This window comes from Ctenopharyngodon idella, chromosome 8 (genome assembly GCF_019924925.1).
Source record: "Ctenopharyngodon idella isolate HZGC_01 chromosome 8, HZGC01, whole genome shotgun sequence".
Lineage (NCBI taxonomy): Eukaryota > Metazoa > Chordata > Actinopteri > Cypriniformes > Xenocyprididae > Ctenopharyngodon > Ctenopharyngodon idella.
Window position 1 is genome coordinate 26038637 of NC_067227.1, and position 17778 is coordinate 26056414.

A 17778-nucleotide genomic window follows, 5' to 3' on the forward strand; every position below is an offset into this window, starting at 1 on the left:
ACAGAATTTTCATTTTTGAGTGAACTAACCTTTTAAACAATGCATGCAAATGAAGCATGCAGGTATAGGAACCCACCCCAGACTCTAGAGTCTCAAAGATCCTAATCCAATCAGCATAACTATTAAAGAATGGGACAGGGGCACTAAAGACAAAAGGCGAGAGTCTCAGTAATCCAGCTCATTTGACTTACAATTAAGAGAACCGGATCTGGCAGAAACCTCTTGCTAGAAACTGCTTAACAGAACTGCTTAACTGCTTAACAGAATCATTCATCCGATGTTGTCCTCTTTAATTTAAATGCTAAATACAATGTACTTCACCTGTACCAATGTACAGATTCTTAAATTTGTAATCCCATATTGTCTATACTATAGATCTTCTGTACTACTGTGAAACTTACTGTGAAAGTACAGCAACTAGTAGATAGCTATTGTAAATTCACACTGGTCTGCGGGTGAAGAATTTGTTCTCCATTCGTAAACATCAACAATCAAACTGCAACTTGTACGGTAGCGGAATTCTAACTCTCTGCGTTGTCATAAAAAACTTCTTCTAAAATGCAGACGTACATTATCACAAAATGGCAGCCCTCTGTGTGTTGCTCCATATGGAATTTTATTGCCCTTAATGCATATTCATGGGAATGAGTGAGCGAGCAACCTCGTCTTTTGAGAAGAAGAACGATGAGCTAATAGCATCTTCCCTGTGGGAGATGAACAACTCTTAAAGCAAAATCCCAACTGTGCAATTATCCTACTGTGCGGACGGACCAAAGATATTACCATTCTATCGACTCTTATTCTTAATAGAAGCTAATTTAAGTCAAATCTGTGCGTTAGGAACACAGGAACAAGGAAACTAATGCACAGATTCATATATTGATTTTATCTTTATTTTTTTTTTTGCTCAGCACATTAAACGAATTATATGAGATTTTTATTTTCACAAGCACAAACAAATTCAGGGTGAGTTTGCATTTAAGTTTAGTCAAACAAGGAAATGCATGCTTAAGCTTTGACGCATTGACTTTTGTGGATTTTATTTTGCTCTCTCGTCATTCATCATAATTATTGTATGCCCCAGTTTTTTCCCCACTTTTGCCCTGAAAATGAATTCATCTTCTATTTTTACCCTGTCTGGTTTTAAGGGCCGTGGTTGGGATTGAACTCACTGCCATGGCCTTTACATTGGCAGATTTGTACTGCCGCAGATGGCATTTCAGACATTTGCCTTGTTGTAGACTGCAGTTTGAGGTTAGAATAAATGCTGAGGGTGCAGCGAGAGCACATTTATGCATATATATTTTCAGACTAAGCTGTTAAATATGCTGTGAGATAAGAGCAGATGTTACCAGTACAAATATACTTGTGTTAATACCACACAGGCCCATTATTCAAAAAAAAAAAAAAAAAAAAAAAGTCCTGAATATTCATATTGGAAGAGGGATGCACTAACTATCTAATTTGAAAGAGATGTATGCACGATAGCAGTTTACTCTGCCCATCTTAAACCCCATGAATACCATATACACTTGGAAAATCGCTGTTCGTGTAAACATATTCAGTGAGATCCTTCAGGGCCTGTCTTTTGTAGAACAGCTTCAAACTCTCTGCTCATTTTGAAGCCTTTAGGTTTAAAGTGTATCTGCTCAGACAAGGAATATAGCAAACTCCTCAGAGAGAAAAACACACCTCATAAGAGCTCTTTCCTTCCCCACTCTGTTTCCCTCAGTAGAAAGTCCCACAACAGACGTGCCAATAAAGTATGAGCATGTTTCATGTAGGGAAAAGCGGCTCCTTGGGCTGAAGAAAAAAAGAGAGCGAGAGAGAGAGAGAGAGAGGGAGGGAAATGTTGTGTAATTGTGACCCGGTCCGGCACGGTCAACAGTCAACTCTATCAATCACCTCCCGGGCTAAATGTGACACAAGGGCTTAAATTGGACCCTCTTTCAACAAGCAAATCCCCCTCAATTAAGTGACATTTCATTAATCTGTATCAAAGTCAGACTAAATGCATCCCACACAACTCTGGCTGCAGTAAGCCCTGGAGGCCGTTATTAAATTTGCTTGTATCATTGTAAAGGAAATGGCAAACGTATTCGACTTAAAGGGCACCTGGCATCTGTCTCTTTAAAACCAAACTCAGCTAAATTAAAAGTGTGCAGTTGGACATGCTAAGCACAAACTGTGTCCGTGCCCTTTACAACCACTCTTGATCAATTCTTAATATGTCTAGCCAAACATTTTCCTCTGCCTTCAAGTAAATACTTTCTGCCCTTTAAATTAAGGACTAAACATTTCATATGAACCGGAATTTGTTGCTGTTTTCAAGTAAGTTTGCTCAGTATGTTTTTTTTTTTTTTGTACAACAGTTTAAAAAACAAGAAGTTAAAGGGATAGTTCAAAATGAAAATTCTGTCATTAATTACTCACCCTCATGTCGTTCCAAACCCGTAAGACTTTCGTTCATCTTCAGAACACAAATGACGATCTTTTCGATGACAGAATGCTGTCAGATTTCCTTCCATAGACTGCCTTTTCAACTGAAACTATGACACTTCAAAAAGTTTGTAAAGAGATCAGGAAACTAATCCATATGAATCAAGCGGTTTAGTCCAAATTTTCTGAAGAGACTCAATCGCTTGTTATGATGAATAGATTTAATTTAGGCTTTTACTCGCATGTAAACATTGATCAGGGAACATAAGCAGAAGCTCAACCTAACATGAATAACGCACTAAAACAAACCTCTTCTGGAAGCTCAAACGTGCTGGTTCATTCTCGTGTGTTACGCAGCACATTTGAGCTTCCGGAATCTGGAAGAGGTTTGTTCTTGTGTGTTATTCAGGTTCGTTTTCGAATTTTCATTTTGGGGTGAACTAACCCTTTAATACTGAGTAACTTAGCCATGGTGTTCCTGAATTGAAACGCATTTCTGAACAAATCTGCTGGGTGAACGGGTTTTTGAGTGAATGATTCAATGACTTACTCAAAGTCTTGTTTAGCACTTGTTTAGTTCATAAATGAATCAGTGTTTTTGAACGAACGGGCCAATTTTGAGAGCAGCATCATGTTGTTCATTTACATTGCTGTACTACATTTACTAGGGTTTGCAGTCAGAGCTGGAGTGGGCTGGACAATTGCAAGTTTGAGGAAGTCCTGTAAGTAGGTGAAAATGACAGAAGTTCAAACAATGGTTTAACAGTCCTGGGGTATGTGTTATCTAGTAATGTGCTTTTGCTGATCTGTTGTATGACTGCAGCTTGTAGTAATTGAGAGACTGTGAAGCACCAGTTAAAGTCCTTAAGATCTTCAACAAATCTAAAGATTATCTTAAGATTTGTTCACAAAGGAAAAAACTCAATTCTTAAAAGATGCAGTGGGTGATCTTATAGCAGCAAACGACTGATCTTGTGGGAGATGATAAAGTCAAAACAAAAAGTTTTTTTTTGTTTGTTTGTTTTTTTCAGTTTATTAAAAATGTACTAAAATCTTCTTTTTCTTCTAAAATATAATTGTTTTCAATTAATTAATGAATTTATTAATAAAATAGTCATTATTAATATTATTAATAAATACATTTTTAATGTACACTGAAAAAAAAGTAAAGTTTAGTTTTTTCACTCATATTTTTTTTTTAAGTATTTTTCACATGTATGGAATTAAGTAAAAACTACTTAACTAAGTTATGTAACATTAACAGAGAGAATAAGAAAATTTAACTTGGCAAGATAGAGTTTGATGAGTAATTTCTACTTATTCATTTGAAGTTTAATTTGTAGTACTGTTTCAAGTACATGTTACTAACTCTTTGTAAATTTTACTCAAATGTTGTCTTACAAAGTGTGACACAAATTACTGTGTTGTTTACTTAAATGTAAAGCATACACTTCTAAGTAAAGCATACACTTGGCTTAATTTAGTGCTTTGTTGTTTGAGTAAAATTTACAAACAAAGCGTTAGTAAAATGTACTTGAAACAGAGTATTACAAAGTAAACTTCAAACGAGTAAGTAGAAATTACTCAACAAACCAACTGGCCAAGTTAAATTTTCTTATTCTCTCTGTTAATGTTACATAACTTTGTAAGACAACATATCTACACAAGGTAAGGAGGTATCCCACCGAACAATACACAAAAACGGTAGTAATCAATCAGTGGATAGTTTTTCAGTATGAATGGGTAATTTTGACTAGAAAATTACAACAAAAGCAATGATAAAACGGTGTAAATACAGCTAGAAATGCAACATTATTAATTATTCATGCCCCAGTGCATGATGGGAACACCAGTATCAGAAAATTGAGTAGGTTTTACTTAATTTTATAACTTTGATACTCAAAGAATCATTGTAAACATAACAAACAATTCCAAGTAAAATATACTTAAAAGGTCAAGCTTTAATTTCTATAAGCTTGAACTGAGTTTTTTTTATTCTTTCCTGAACTTATTCAATGTGGAAATTACATTTGTTTGTTTTTTTCTGTAGAATTTATGTCACATTTATGTAAATTACAATATGAGTCAATACAAACAAAGTCAATGGAAAGTCCCCAGTGTGACTTAGAAAAACAAATGTGTTTATGTTTGTGTTTTCCTATCAAAGTCCTGTCTTGTTCTGATCACTGACATCTGAGAAATGACCGTGTTGAGTTTGTGCTCCATCCACAAGTGCTCCCTCTCTCCTGATTAGTGTGGAGAGAGATCTGAAAGACCTTCTTCTCTCACTGCTTAATCAATAAACCACTGACAACCCAGTGAGTGAGACAGCAGAGAAGAGAGAGAGAGAGAGCTCTCAAGAAAATAGTTTGCCATCCACAATTGCCGCCCCAGGCTAAAAGCGAGGTCTGTGTGTGAATATATTTTTAGAGAGTATAAGATTGAGATTGACAGAGATGGTGAGGCTGTAAATTGAGTGTCAGGGATCTCACTATGTAGTGAGAAAAGGAAAGAAAAAAGAAGGAATAAGAGCAAAAAAAAAAAAAAAAAAAATCATGAGAGAAATTAAACCTTGGAGCTGTAACTGCGTAATAAAGTTGGGTGCAGAGAGAGGTTTCCCGTCTGGACTTTGTTGCTTTCAGAAATTATTTAGAACTCTATGGGGGGCAGGAAACTAATAACCTATATTAAAAAAGCCATCTTTCTTTCAACTGCGCTTACAGCTCGAGCTTTTTCGGGAATCTGAGTGGGTGAAGTGTGTAAAATTACTTGCTTTTGTCCCAGCCGGAGATATGTTTCAGCACAAATTGTATCGAGCCTGACATGATCCAAGTGACCTTTTGAGATTGCAAGGGTTTGTTATTGCATGCACAAGGTTAGTTATGTCCTACATAGTCTCAGACGGCATGCCCACGGACCGCCCACACTCCGTTCACTGACCGTCTGGTGCATATATTGCACTCAAAATGCCATGAGCTGGCTGAATTCACTGGTTAAAAATACCGCCAGTACAGATGGAATACCATACTAAAATACTCCAAGAGTTTCCTGCAATACGTATTCAACAGCAGTGCAAGACCATAAATACAGTGCGAAACCAACAGTCCAGTACTTTGATTACAAGAATGAACAGGGGTGCCGGGAAGATGTTTTAGGATGGGGTTGCTGTATGTGTGTGTTTTTTTTTTGTTTGTTTGTTTTTTTGTGTGTGTGTGTGTGTGTGTGTGTGTGTGTGTGTGTGTGTGTGTGTGTGCAGGGGGGGGGAGTTCACCACATTTGATTAAGAAACTTTATTAATACTGCTTGCAATCGTAATGCAACGGACCGGTCCGCGGGGCATATATTAAGCCTTTAATTGAAAGGGTTACTGAGCTCTTTACACGGTCATATAAAAGAGCCTGCACAGTAACAGGAAATAGAAATTAACACAAGAAAACCTTCCTACTTTACACAACATTGAAGGTGAACTTGCGCTCACGAGTAGAGCAGACAAATTCTTTCTACACACACTTCAAAATATGACATCACACTTAATAGCCCACTTAAATTGTTTATTACAGATAAATTACTAAATGCTAACAATTAATAAATACCTAGTTCTGCCATGAAACTCTAGATGGCACAGGCTGATTGGTCCTTAACGCAAACCGATGATATTCACAGTTAACTACTTGGTACAAGCTGATTGGTTCATGTCGCGTCTGCAGCCAATGAGCTTGCTGCTCACACATTTAAATGGCTGGTTTGCAGTCACTATAGCAGTTTGCAGCACGCTTCCTCCGAAACCTTCCACCTTCCCCAGTTCCACCTGTATAGATCTGCTATGGGTAATTATATATGCTATTTGTGCAGCAGCAGTATGTCTTACATGCAGCATATCAGCATATTTATTCTGTACATGCTCTGCAGCAGCAATAACCTACAACAGCAATAATCATCAGCAGCAGCATAGCAGATCTATTCTGCCAAGACCACATACATAAGCATTGTCATATCCATTACCATGCTAAAAATCTTCAGAGAGTTGTCATGATAGAAATGTAAATGTACAAAAATTTGCGTTGCAACCCCAGCACCCCTACTTCCCGCGCCCCTCTCTTATGAATCGGTTCTTTTGTGAATCAAAACCACACTGGTGTAATCTGACTCCTGTGAGCCAATGATACTTATGAACCGAGGTTGCATCCGAAATCGCATACTATCTTGAGTAGGTACTTATTTTGAATAAGTAATTACTTCATGACTGCTAAATAAGTATTGTTTATATAGTATGAATTTTATTTTTTTATTTATTTCAAAAAGGGACAGTGTACATTAATCAACATTCATGAATGTAAATGTACCCAAATTAGCCCAAAGGCTAGTTTTCATTGGTAGTCCCTTTGCCAGATGTTATTAAAACTAGAGAAAAAAAAAGAAACAAAATAGAAAAACAATAACATATATGTAGTATGAATGTATTCTGGACGTACTATTCCCCATGTTACCCCTGTCACATGACCTACCAGCGTCAGTTGCATCACGTCACTGCCATTCACAAATCCTCTCCCGTGGCCTCATGGGATAGTAAAGTGTCCATCATATGCACACTTCAGAATCTCGCCAGAAGAAGTAGGTCATCCAGGTACTTTTTGCCTACTCTTTTATGAGTACTGTGAATTCGGTCATACTCTTTTTTTTGTTTTTGTCACATACTGTTTTTCACCTACTATATAGTAGGGAAGTATGCGATTTCGGATGCAGCCTGAGTCTTTTTGTTTCTCTTTTCAAAACCATATGCAAGCATTGTAGTCCAATACCCATACCAATGACTCTGATGAGTCGGTTCTTTTTAGTGAATCAAGCACATAACTTGTGAGACTTACATCAGTGTAGTTACTGTCTGGTTGTTCGTATGACAATATCTTAAAAATAAATCTCAAAAATAAATATTTTTGTCACCGGAATCGTTAAATTCTTTGATTCCAATTCCTATTTTTCCAGTAGACTTTATGGTGACTAAGTGGGCGGCTCTTGACATAACAGTAATGACCACTTTCTAGTCAAAATGCTCTAGTCAAATCGAGACAACATTCTACATATGTAGAGAAAGTGATGCATCATGAGGATTTTACCTTCACTCTCTCTCTCTTACAGGTATGCTCTACTTCAGCCTCCATAAGGTTCTTGAATCTCATGCTAGGTTTACCTTTGTGGTTGCTCAATGCTTGCTTCGATCTAGGCCTGTTTCCACGGCAGCACCGGACTCGTTTCCACGGTAGCAATGGTTGGCTGTCAAGTGGTGAGCGGTTGCCCCCACACGCTCCTCTAGCCCCCACTGTCACGTATGAAGGGGGCAGCACAGCTAGGGGCATATCCCAAAGAAATCACCACTGCTTTTTTCTTCTCGTTTGTAACTCATCCTTTCAAGCAAGGCAGCCATAAAGTTCAGTCGTGCATTCTTCAAAAAACCCTATTATTGCCTCTCTCTGATTCCCTGTCGTTCAGAGCATAGACTGGCATTCTTTCTTCTCTCTCCACCTTTTTTTCTGTTTTGAAGGGACGAGGCAGGAGTCGGGGAGAGCGGAGGGAGACTATGACCAATGCTGCCAAATCGAGGGCGAGCAATTTGGCAAAAGGGCTTTAAGCATGACAGATTTCTCCCTCTCTGTCTGTCTGTCTCCTTCTTTCTCTCTTGTTATTCTCCTTAATGTCAAGAGGCAGCTTGCTGTTTTCTGTTTTCTTTCTTCTTTCTTTTTTTCAAGTCCCAATTTCACATGGTCTGTCATCTGTGAAAGCTCATATGTTAAAAGGATAGAAAGATGGTATTGGATTTGTCAGTTGATGCCAAAGGACGTTTTTTTAGCCACAATCATCAACCCACGTTCTTTCTCTCCATCACTTAAATACATAGTGGCCCCAAAAAGTGGTTAGACTCTTAAGCCTCAGCTAAAATGTATGAATATGAAAGCATTAGATAATAGAATATCAAACCAAGTGTCATTTGCAAACAAACGAGGCTAAACTACTAACCCAATGTGTTTTTGTGCATGTATGAAGCAGGGTTGTTCACTATTCAGAACTGAATTGATAATGCCTTGTAAATTAAATTGATGAATTTGGAAAAACAAGATGCAGAATTACTTCGAATTTCAATGTGAGAAAATAGAATTTCAATTAATTAAATGAAAAAGCCAAGTTTGTCAAGAAAAAGCTTTAAACGATTGAAGGTTTACAGCTTTTTGGATGGATGGATGGATGGATGGATGGATGGATCCACCGTAAGGTTTTCTAACTAATTTCATTGTATTATATGCAATGACAATAAAAGGGAAATGGAATGGAATGGATGGATGGATGGATGGATCCACCGTAAGTTTTTCTAACTAATTTCATTAAATTAAATTAAATTAAATTGAATTTAATTGAATTGAATGGAATTTAAATGGATGGATGGATGGATGGACCGTAAGTTTTGCTAACTAATTTCATTGTATTATATGCAATGACAATAAAAGGGAAATGAACTGAATGGAATTGAATTGAATTGAATGGAATTTAAATGGATGGATGGATCCACCGTAAGGTTTGCTAACTAATTTTATTGGATTATGTGCACTGACAATAAAAGGGAAATTAATTGAATGGAATTGAATTGAATTTGAACTTCAGTTCTGAATTATGCACAGCTCTGGTATGAAGTAATTTCTCCCACAGGTATTCACACAGGTATTTCACATTAACAGGAATTTGTTCTTTTCTCTTTATATTGAATAGTATACATATTGTTTTGTCATTTAAAACCTAGTAAACCTATTACTTCTCTTTAAAATAAATGACACTTGGTTTGTGATTTTGCTGTGTTCCAATGCAATGACATTCATACATTTTAAAGTGTTCAAATCCTTTTTTTCCTCTCTGATTGAATGACTCACTCTCAAAGATCTCTGTTTCTGCTGGGGGCGGATCACAGGTTGACCTTTCATTATTAAGCTAATTAGTAGCGGTTTTGGAAACACAAATCTTCTGAAGTTCTTTGTTTGACTAAAACAAGCAACGAGCAATGACCACCCATTAAATTACTATTTTTCTTTCTCTCGCTCCTTGATTTTCTTTCTTTGTCCCTCTCTAGCCTTTCCACTGACACTTCCTCCACCTCTCTCAACCTCAATTGTCATGAAATTGTCGAGAACAGAGATCTCTCTATTTCACGGAGATGAGCGTGGGCGAAAGAGGGGGTTCTTGATTGCACTAAATCGATCTCTAATCACCCTGCGCTCTGTGCTTTTATCCCTCCGGACCATCTACGGGGCTTAAGAGGGTTCAGAGTTGTATTTACATGCTGAGTTTTGCTGTCTCTCCATCTCTCTTCAGCTCCGTCTGATACCAGTGTCATAACATGCCATTGTAATCCTCTGGAGTGACTTGCTTCTTACAGTGCCTTGTGGGAACCAAAATCTCTCCGGCCCTTGATTGCTCACTTCAGCTCCCACTTACAGACTCAGTTCTGACTCAGGATCGCACGGAGCGGGTTGTTGACCCAGCCGTGCACTTTCACTTTCCTTTCTCCTTTGGTCTGACATTCGTTATCCCCTTGACTTTGACTCAGACACGGTCCTTTCACGGTCCGGCTTTGCGCCGTCTCAGATCTGCCCCACTGCTGCCGATAAATGCAATGTAAAAGAATGAGATGGATGTATTCAAGGGGTTTCTTTCAGCGTTTGAATAGAATCAGATCTCAGATTGAAGAGCTGGTCCGATGCTTTAAGGTGAGAGAGTAGCGTGGAGGAGCCCAGGGGTGAAAAATGGTTTATGACCTTGTGGCTAGAGAAAATCCACAAGGAGATGCGGCGCATACTGCCTGTTCTGCTTCCACCTGACCTGTACACAGGCAGGAATCCACAGGCGTAAAGCTCTATTTCTTTTAAAGCCCTGTCCTTGAAGAATAAAGTGAGATGGGAGCGAGAGAAAGAGGGAGGTTGATGACGGTTCGGCTCCAGCACCCTGTACGGCAGCCTGCGCCCTGTATAAATTTAACACTACTGACAATTTACAGCTAGTCCGTGTCGGCTGATATGACGCACACACAGGCGAGCGTGTCATTCCACTGCTGCTGCAAACTGATGCTAATTCACTCCAGCGTGAAGGTGCCGTTTGGAATAACTGAATGCTTTTGGAGGAAGAAGGCCCAATGTGTCTTGGGGTGGAGGTTGGAGGGCACAGAACCAGGACTGTGTATTCCTCCCACTAATGAGACATTTCTCATGCACTCTTTTGGCGGCCATAAAAAGCAGTATTTTTTTTATGGCAAATATAGTGATTGTATATTTACTGTATCTGTTATTACAGAAAAGTACTGTGACAGTAGCATGATGCAGTAATAGTATAAGATGGTACTAGTATGGTATTTAGATCTATATTATATTATATCTATAATTTTTATATTTACGATACATATCCTATGGTAACACTATGTAAAAAACATGGTAATAAGGTGGTACTTTTTGGTAGACACAAATTTGATATTTAACACTATATAATTTTATAAGATAATGTACAGTACTATGCAAAAGTCTTAGGCACATTAGTATTTTCACCCCAAAAATTTTTTTTAAACCAGTTATTTATATCTTTTGCTGTAGTGTATCAGTAGGAAATATCAGTTTCCATTTCCAAACATTCCTTTTGCCATTAAATGTAATATTCCAGTGAGATTTTATAAATACACAAGGAGTCTGACAACAGCTGGTATGCTCCACACGGAGATCTGATCTCGTATCATCGAGTCCATCTGGGATTACATGAAGAAACAGAAAAAAACTGAGGCCCTATTTACACCTGGTATTAAGATGCATTTTGGTCAATCAGATCACAAGTGGATGACGCTAAATACAGGTGTAAACGGGGTCAAAAATGTTTTGAGTTTGTCCACTTTCAACCACTTCCAGAGTCACTTCCAGACTAACAGATTTCCTAGTCGAAAACGCATTAGACCAGATTGCTTTCACAGTGTAGACGCTCATGCAGTCGAATGTGTACGAGCAGCCGCAAAAGACCACCTACTGACCTAACGCGTAAACAATGTAAGAATCGCACTAGTCAGATGGGATTTAAACTTTGTCGGCTGAAGTCCCAAGTTTGGTTTGAAGACAAAAATGTACCAAGCAAAATGTTCTCTCACCATTCCTGATTTCTAACACACACTCACTGCATTCACTGTGGTCTTGCAGCTGTCAGAGCTGATGCTCTTTGTATGTTTTCCCGTCATCTCCGGGTGCATTCATATGTAAATTGCGCACGCTTATATTGTCCATTAGATCGAAAGATCTGAAAAAACCCATACATTTACCCACCCATAGACCCTCCCCTTGAAGAAATCAAGACAGAAGTGGTTGAAAGTGGACAAAAGAGACAGATTAAAATACCAGGTGTAAACGAGAATGTGTCTCCCTCGTCTACTTGTGATCCGATCGACCAAAATACATCTTAATACCAGGTGTAAACAGGGCCTGAGACAGACTAAATCCAGAAGAATTGTGGCAACGTCTCCAAGAGGCTTGAACAAACCTACCTCTAAAGCTACAGTAATATGAAAAGTTGTAGGCGAGTTAGTTGTAAGTGAGGATGCATTCAAATCAATTAACTTCTATCAACTAAAACAAATCAATATTTGGTGTGACCACCCTTTGCATTTAAAACAACTTTTGTCCTAGGTACACTTGCGCATATTTTTTTAGGTAGCTTTGGTTGAGCATCGGATCTGGACTTGGCATCGTCTGACCCTACAGAAAGGACACAGCAGAAATAAATGCAGCCTGTCATGTTTGAGTCATCTATCTCTGGCCGGTGTGATGAAACTTACTCGGCTCGTCTTGAACAGAACGAAGCTGCCATTTCTGCTGAATTTGATCTGCTCGGGTTCCAGCTCTCTTAAAGATCCCAGGTAATTGTGTTACGTCAGGGCCCTTTTCATGTCTTATCAGCTTGCATTAAAAGTGGCACGTCGACCACAGGAGAAAAGCCGAACTGCACAATCTGCATAACCTTCAAAATCCATTAGATTTTTCACTTTTTGTCAAAGACACTTCTCTTCTTTTGACGCCATTTACATATTTATCGCACCTGATCGTAATACACTCGCGTTTAATTTTTTATTTCGTGGCGTCGGGCGGTAACGTGGGGACTTGTGCTCTCAGGTGAGAAATATGCTGAGGTGGCTGTCTCAGCCAAGGTTGTCAACATAAAATTTCTCCCCCATCTCACTCTCGTTTCCCCTCCGCCTTTCATTCCTTTCCTAATGGAAGTGGGGAGCAGTAGAAGGAGCCGAACGGGGCTGTTGACCTTTCGTATGATTTGGAGTGGTGGGATCTTCTTTGAGATGAGGGATTCCCAGCGCTATCGGGCCGGCAGCACCATTAAGAGAGATATAGAGCGGGCCTGTGGAGTCCTTTTAAAAGAGTCAGCCCATTACTGGTGCTTTATGGTCTAATTGGGAGCGTGTCTCGTCTATAGGAGAGAGCACTTGTTTATGTCCCACCAGGTCTTTATAGGTAAGCGGAAGAGGGGAGGTTACGAAATCGGTCAAGGTAAAGTTTATACATTAAGGCATCAGGATGCCTGACGGGTGTCAAAGGAAAAGCACTGATGCAGCGAAATGGGTGGAGAAAAAAAGTTCTCAGATTGCTAAAGCACATTTGTCTTGTTTCATAAGAGTTTTTTTCTGTCTTTTCTGCAGGGTTAGAGGATGTGTGGGAGCCTGTAGTTGATCTTTAGCACCACCTGCAGGTCAAAGGACTCCAAGTCAGTCATGTGTTGTATTTCGAGAGCAAGAAAAAGGAAAGAAAGAGAGCTCACGCAGCAGTTCTCAAAATAAAGATAAACATTTACTCTCTGCTAAGCTGCGGGCCCTCTGGAAAACGCTGATAAAAACACTGACGCAAATGAACATTAAAAATTCATCTTACAGAGAATTAATTCTGAAAAGAACCGTATGGAATCGCTGCGAGTGACTCGTAATGAATCTTACTGGGCTGTTTGCTTTAATGGGGAGGGAGGTGTATAGGCTCGGCATAACGTAAACACACGACTCGCCCCATCTGTCCCGCACGTATAAGTGTAGCGTTTGTCTCCAGGCTGCTGCATTGTTTTACATCCGCTGGCTTGTTTGCGGCGGGTCGGGCCCGAGGTGGGATTTATAACTGATGGACCCAAACACCCAGCTCCTGCTGAAACGCAAGCGTTCACATTTCCAGCAAACACCCGAGCCTTTCCACTGAGACTCCTGAATGGCAAAGCCATCCATCTCTGTGAAGGACAGAGAGGGGGAGAGAGGTGGCGAGAGAAATTTTCCTGTAAAATTCGACAAATGTTTTATGATTGCAGCCCATGCTGAAGTGTTTTTAGGCCCCCAGGAAGCAGATTAGAATATATATGGGTGAACATTGCATAGCGGCAATCAGCATTTCCTGCAGCTCAGCACAAACCCAGATGAGATCAATAAGATATTAGGCTTGTGTACATAGCAATGAGCTCAACGATCACCAGAGTCGTTTAGGACACAGCGAGAGAGGCCGTGATATATTATTGACCAGCCATACAAGACAAGCCAGTCTCATGAGAGGGTGGTGTGTGTGTGTGTGTGTGTGTGTGTGGGTGTGGGTGTGTGCGCGCACGTGCGTGCATCCATGTGGTAACAGTTGCTTTACATGACAGATAATCATCTGTTCACTGCAGTGTGGTTTTTCGGTTACATCCTGTGCAGTGACTATGACAGGATGAAAACTACCCTCACAAAAATGTACTATGGAAGCCATAGTTTCTGAATACAACTGTATATTTGCATACACTGTAAAAAAATATATATATTTTCATGATTTATCACAACATTTTATCATTTGTCAAATCAACTTAGATAATTAATGTGGTTCACATAACATAATATTTTGAGTTTCTGTTGATTGAACTAATCGCCTTCATTGTATTAACTCAAATTTTTAATTTCACTGAACTCAAAATTTTAAGGAAACCAGGTAACTTACTTTTTTAAGTTAAACCAACAATTCTTTTTTACAGTGTATAGAAAAAGATGTTGGGGGGGAAATACTGTATTTACCTGGAACGCTTTAGTCAGCATTCAGGACTGGAACAATGTTGCATTTCTTTTTGTGATGAAAGTGGAGGAGAATTTATCACATTTTTACTGTAGTAGCAATAACTGTAGTAAAAATGGTATTTTGGCAGAAGCTGTTGTTACCACAGTAGATTTTTATAAACCCAATCCCTCTTGCTCCTGGTAAAAGCGCCTTTTAGTCGACAGGTTTCCTTGAACTGCCACAATGATCTCAGGTACAGTTCTAATCATTTCCCTTCAGCCTTCGCAATGCCTTACAGACTTTAAGACGTCCCCACGGGAGCCCGAGTCACCATAGACATAATGTATTAGGCCATGCTTGTCTTTACTGCTAGTGATGGATGGATATAATATTCAAGGAGCCTGCTGAATAATGCATATGGATATTTTAATGTTTCATTCGTGGTCAAGTCTGGAAGTGAGGAGGATATCTTTGAGGATTGACCTGTGTTCTGCTATTCCTCAGACTGCTGAGGTGTCAGCGCGCACGTGCGTGTGTGTGTGTGTACCTTATTAATTCTATGATATTCCCCTGACTCAAACACGCACATAAAGACAGTGCATGATTCGTCATCCCTTGTCTAGTTTTCATCTTGATGCATTACCCCTGCATTGAATAGAATCATCCATATTAGTTCAAAGACAAATTGCGTATTTTTAGTGTATCAGTGTCTGTGCTTTAAAACGCCATGTATTTTATCAATTTGCCTGCTAATAGAAATTAATAACAGTGACCTTACATACTGCAAGTGTGTGTGTGTGCTTGTTTCAATCTCCCCACAGGTGTAAATTCTTGGTCATTATGTGATTTCCTTGCTAGAAAAAATCCTTTCTGGCGTACCTGTTCAGACAACCCACGGCACAGCCGATAAGAGAAAACCGTGAAGGCCGAACGAATTCCCTGTCGTGCGTGCTCTTGTAGCTTCCTGCCTTGAGGAACAGAATGCTCTGAGACTAAAATACGCTCGCTTCTCTGCCTGGAAGCGCATCAGACTTTTAAAGAGGAGCTTTTGTTGGCAGTCCTCTCGCATTCGTCCAGCCTTTCTTTTCATTAACTTGAATGGTATTCCCATTCCATTCCTAACTGGCATCGCTCACAAAGAGGGACTGATTTGATTTACGCTGCATTAAATTCCTCTCTATTTCATTTTGGAGATTGTAAAAGAGAAGAAGAGGATGAAATATCTGGAAACAGATCTAGGAGTCATTACTGTGTTCATGATGAAGTATCTAGAATGGAATTCATTTAAACACACAGTAACCTTAAAATCCTCTCTACCTAAAACTTTAAAAGGGCCAAAACTTTTAAAAAGATTCATATACATTTGGAAAATTTATATTTTTGTTAAATTTGTTATATTTTGTTATATTGTGCTATTTGCCAGAAAGTTTAAAAGGGACAAAACCTTTAAAAGGGTCATATTCTTCACTGTTGTTGCATTTTGTATTTTCTCCAAAGACCGCTTATAATGTTTTTTTTTTTGCCAAAACAGTTGTAATTTAGTTTTACATAAACATTTTGCCCTCTTTCTCTCTCTGACATTAACTAGAATTAAACAGGCTATTTGCTGTACCTTTAAGACTTCTATATATAAATGACCTCTATTATGGTTGGCCAACCTCTGCATACCGGTGTAATTCTTACTGTCTTTAATAACTTTTAATGACTGTTTCTGACCCATTTTTTCAGCTTCATTTACATAAATGGTCTGAGTGGATGGGGATGGATAATAAACTTCTGTTTTTAGTAAATATTGAGTCCATATTGTGTAAAATTAAAAGCTAATTGGTGGTGCTTGCTAAGGCAAGAATTTTTATTATTATTGCTCGTATTTACAGTTAGGGATTTGAGCAAATTTGCTGCACAAGTCATCCTGCAGCATTTGTATATGATTCAAATGATGAAACCTGTTGAAGACGTGTGCTATACATTTTCTAAGCGATCAGACTTAAAGGGATAGTTCACCCAAAAATGAAATTTCTATCATTAAGTACTCATCCTCATGTCGTTCCAAACCCATAAGACGTTCGTTCATCTTCGGAACACAAATTAAGATATTTTTGATGAAATCCGAGAGGTTTCTGATCCCCAAGAGAAAGCAATGTAATTACCACATTCAAGGTCCAGAAAAGTAGTAGAGACATCGTTAAGATATTCCATGTGACTGCAGTGGTTCAACCTTAATATTATGAAGCGACAAGAATACTTTTTGTGCACAAAAGCAAAACAAAAATAATATTCAACAATTTCTTCTCTTCCCTATCGTTCTCTTATGCTGTTTACATTGTAGACACAGTGCAGCGCTTCCAGGTTCTACGTGGGTGAACTAACCCAAAAAAAAAAAAAAAAAAAAAAGAGCCAAAAATGAAACTTACATTGAAAGAGGTCTAGAATATTATAGACTTGAGGAAGGGCACTTTTATGAATTTTATTTATTTAAATGCTAAATTGTTGTAGTTAAAGTCTTAATTGAAAAGATGTAGGTGCTTAAGGATCCCTGTACATTCATCGGCCACAAGATGTTTTTCTCCTGCTCTTGCGATCAGTAGCTCATTGTGTTTTGTCCTCCTGTGGAGTCTTCATTAGCTCTGACATTTCCTATCAGTCCTGTCTTGTCATACTGGGTTTCCTGCTGCATGTCTGAGGTCTGAAACTCCAGGGCCCAGACATATGGCTCCTGACCACACTTACACTGTCCTGCCAAGACCTCTACCTGCTGAGACTAACCTTTCTGCATATGTGTGTGTTTCAGCTCATCTGAATCAAGAGCGAGAAAAGCGGGTGGTGTTTCTCACAGCCCGCGTTCACCCTGGAGAATCACCTGCTTCCTTCATCTGTCAGGGTAAGACCTTGTCTCGTCTCGACACACACATACACAGCCCGATGATGTCCTGAGATCCTGTAATCTGCTGAAATACAAAACACTGACCAGCAGACGTTTGGCCTCGCTGGGCTTCTGTGTTTCATCAGAAAGCTTTTCCTTTTGTACTTTAAGTTCTTCACGCAGTTGGGCTCAGCTGCGAGTGAAGGTCAACGGACGAGCGGAAACACAGGAGGTCAGGGAGTGTACGGCAGATTAGAGGAAGTGTCAGCTCACCTTCTCTGCATCGCTCCTAAATCTGTTTAAAGCCGGCGATGCAAAGACCTTACCTGTCACGGAGCACAACACTTGCTGACACAACAGTCTGACAAAATGCCCAGATTTCAAAGGCAATATCATCAATAACAT

The 17778-nt window shown here is 39.1% G+C and overlaps 2 protein-coding genes across 2 annotated transcripts in view; both read left to right on the forward strand.

Annotated features, from left to right (window-relative positions):
• Positions 1-17778, forward strand: part of agbl4 (AGBL carboxypeptidase 4) — a 359863-nt gene that overhangs the window by 294918 nt on the left and 47167 nt on the right. Inside the window, exon 7 of the mRNA XM_051904378.1 lies at positions 17302-17391. Within this exon, the coding sequence (XP_051760338.1) occupies positions 17302-17391 (90 nt within the window). The remainder of the gene's footprint in view (positions 1-17301; positions 17392-17778) is intronic.
• Positions 1-17778, forward strand: part of bend5 (BEN domain containing 5) — a 53402-nt gene that overhangs the window by 33656 nt on the left and 1968 nt on the right. The window contains exon 7 of the transcript XR_007931445.1: positions 17302-17391. The gene's annotated coding sequence lies outside the window, so the exon portion shown is untranslated. The remainder of the gene's footprint in view (positions 1-17301; positions 17392-17778) is intronic.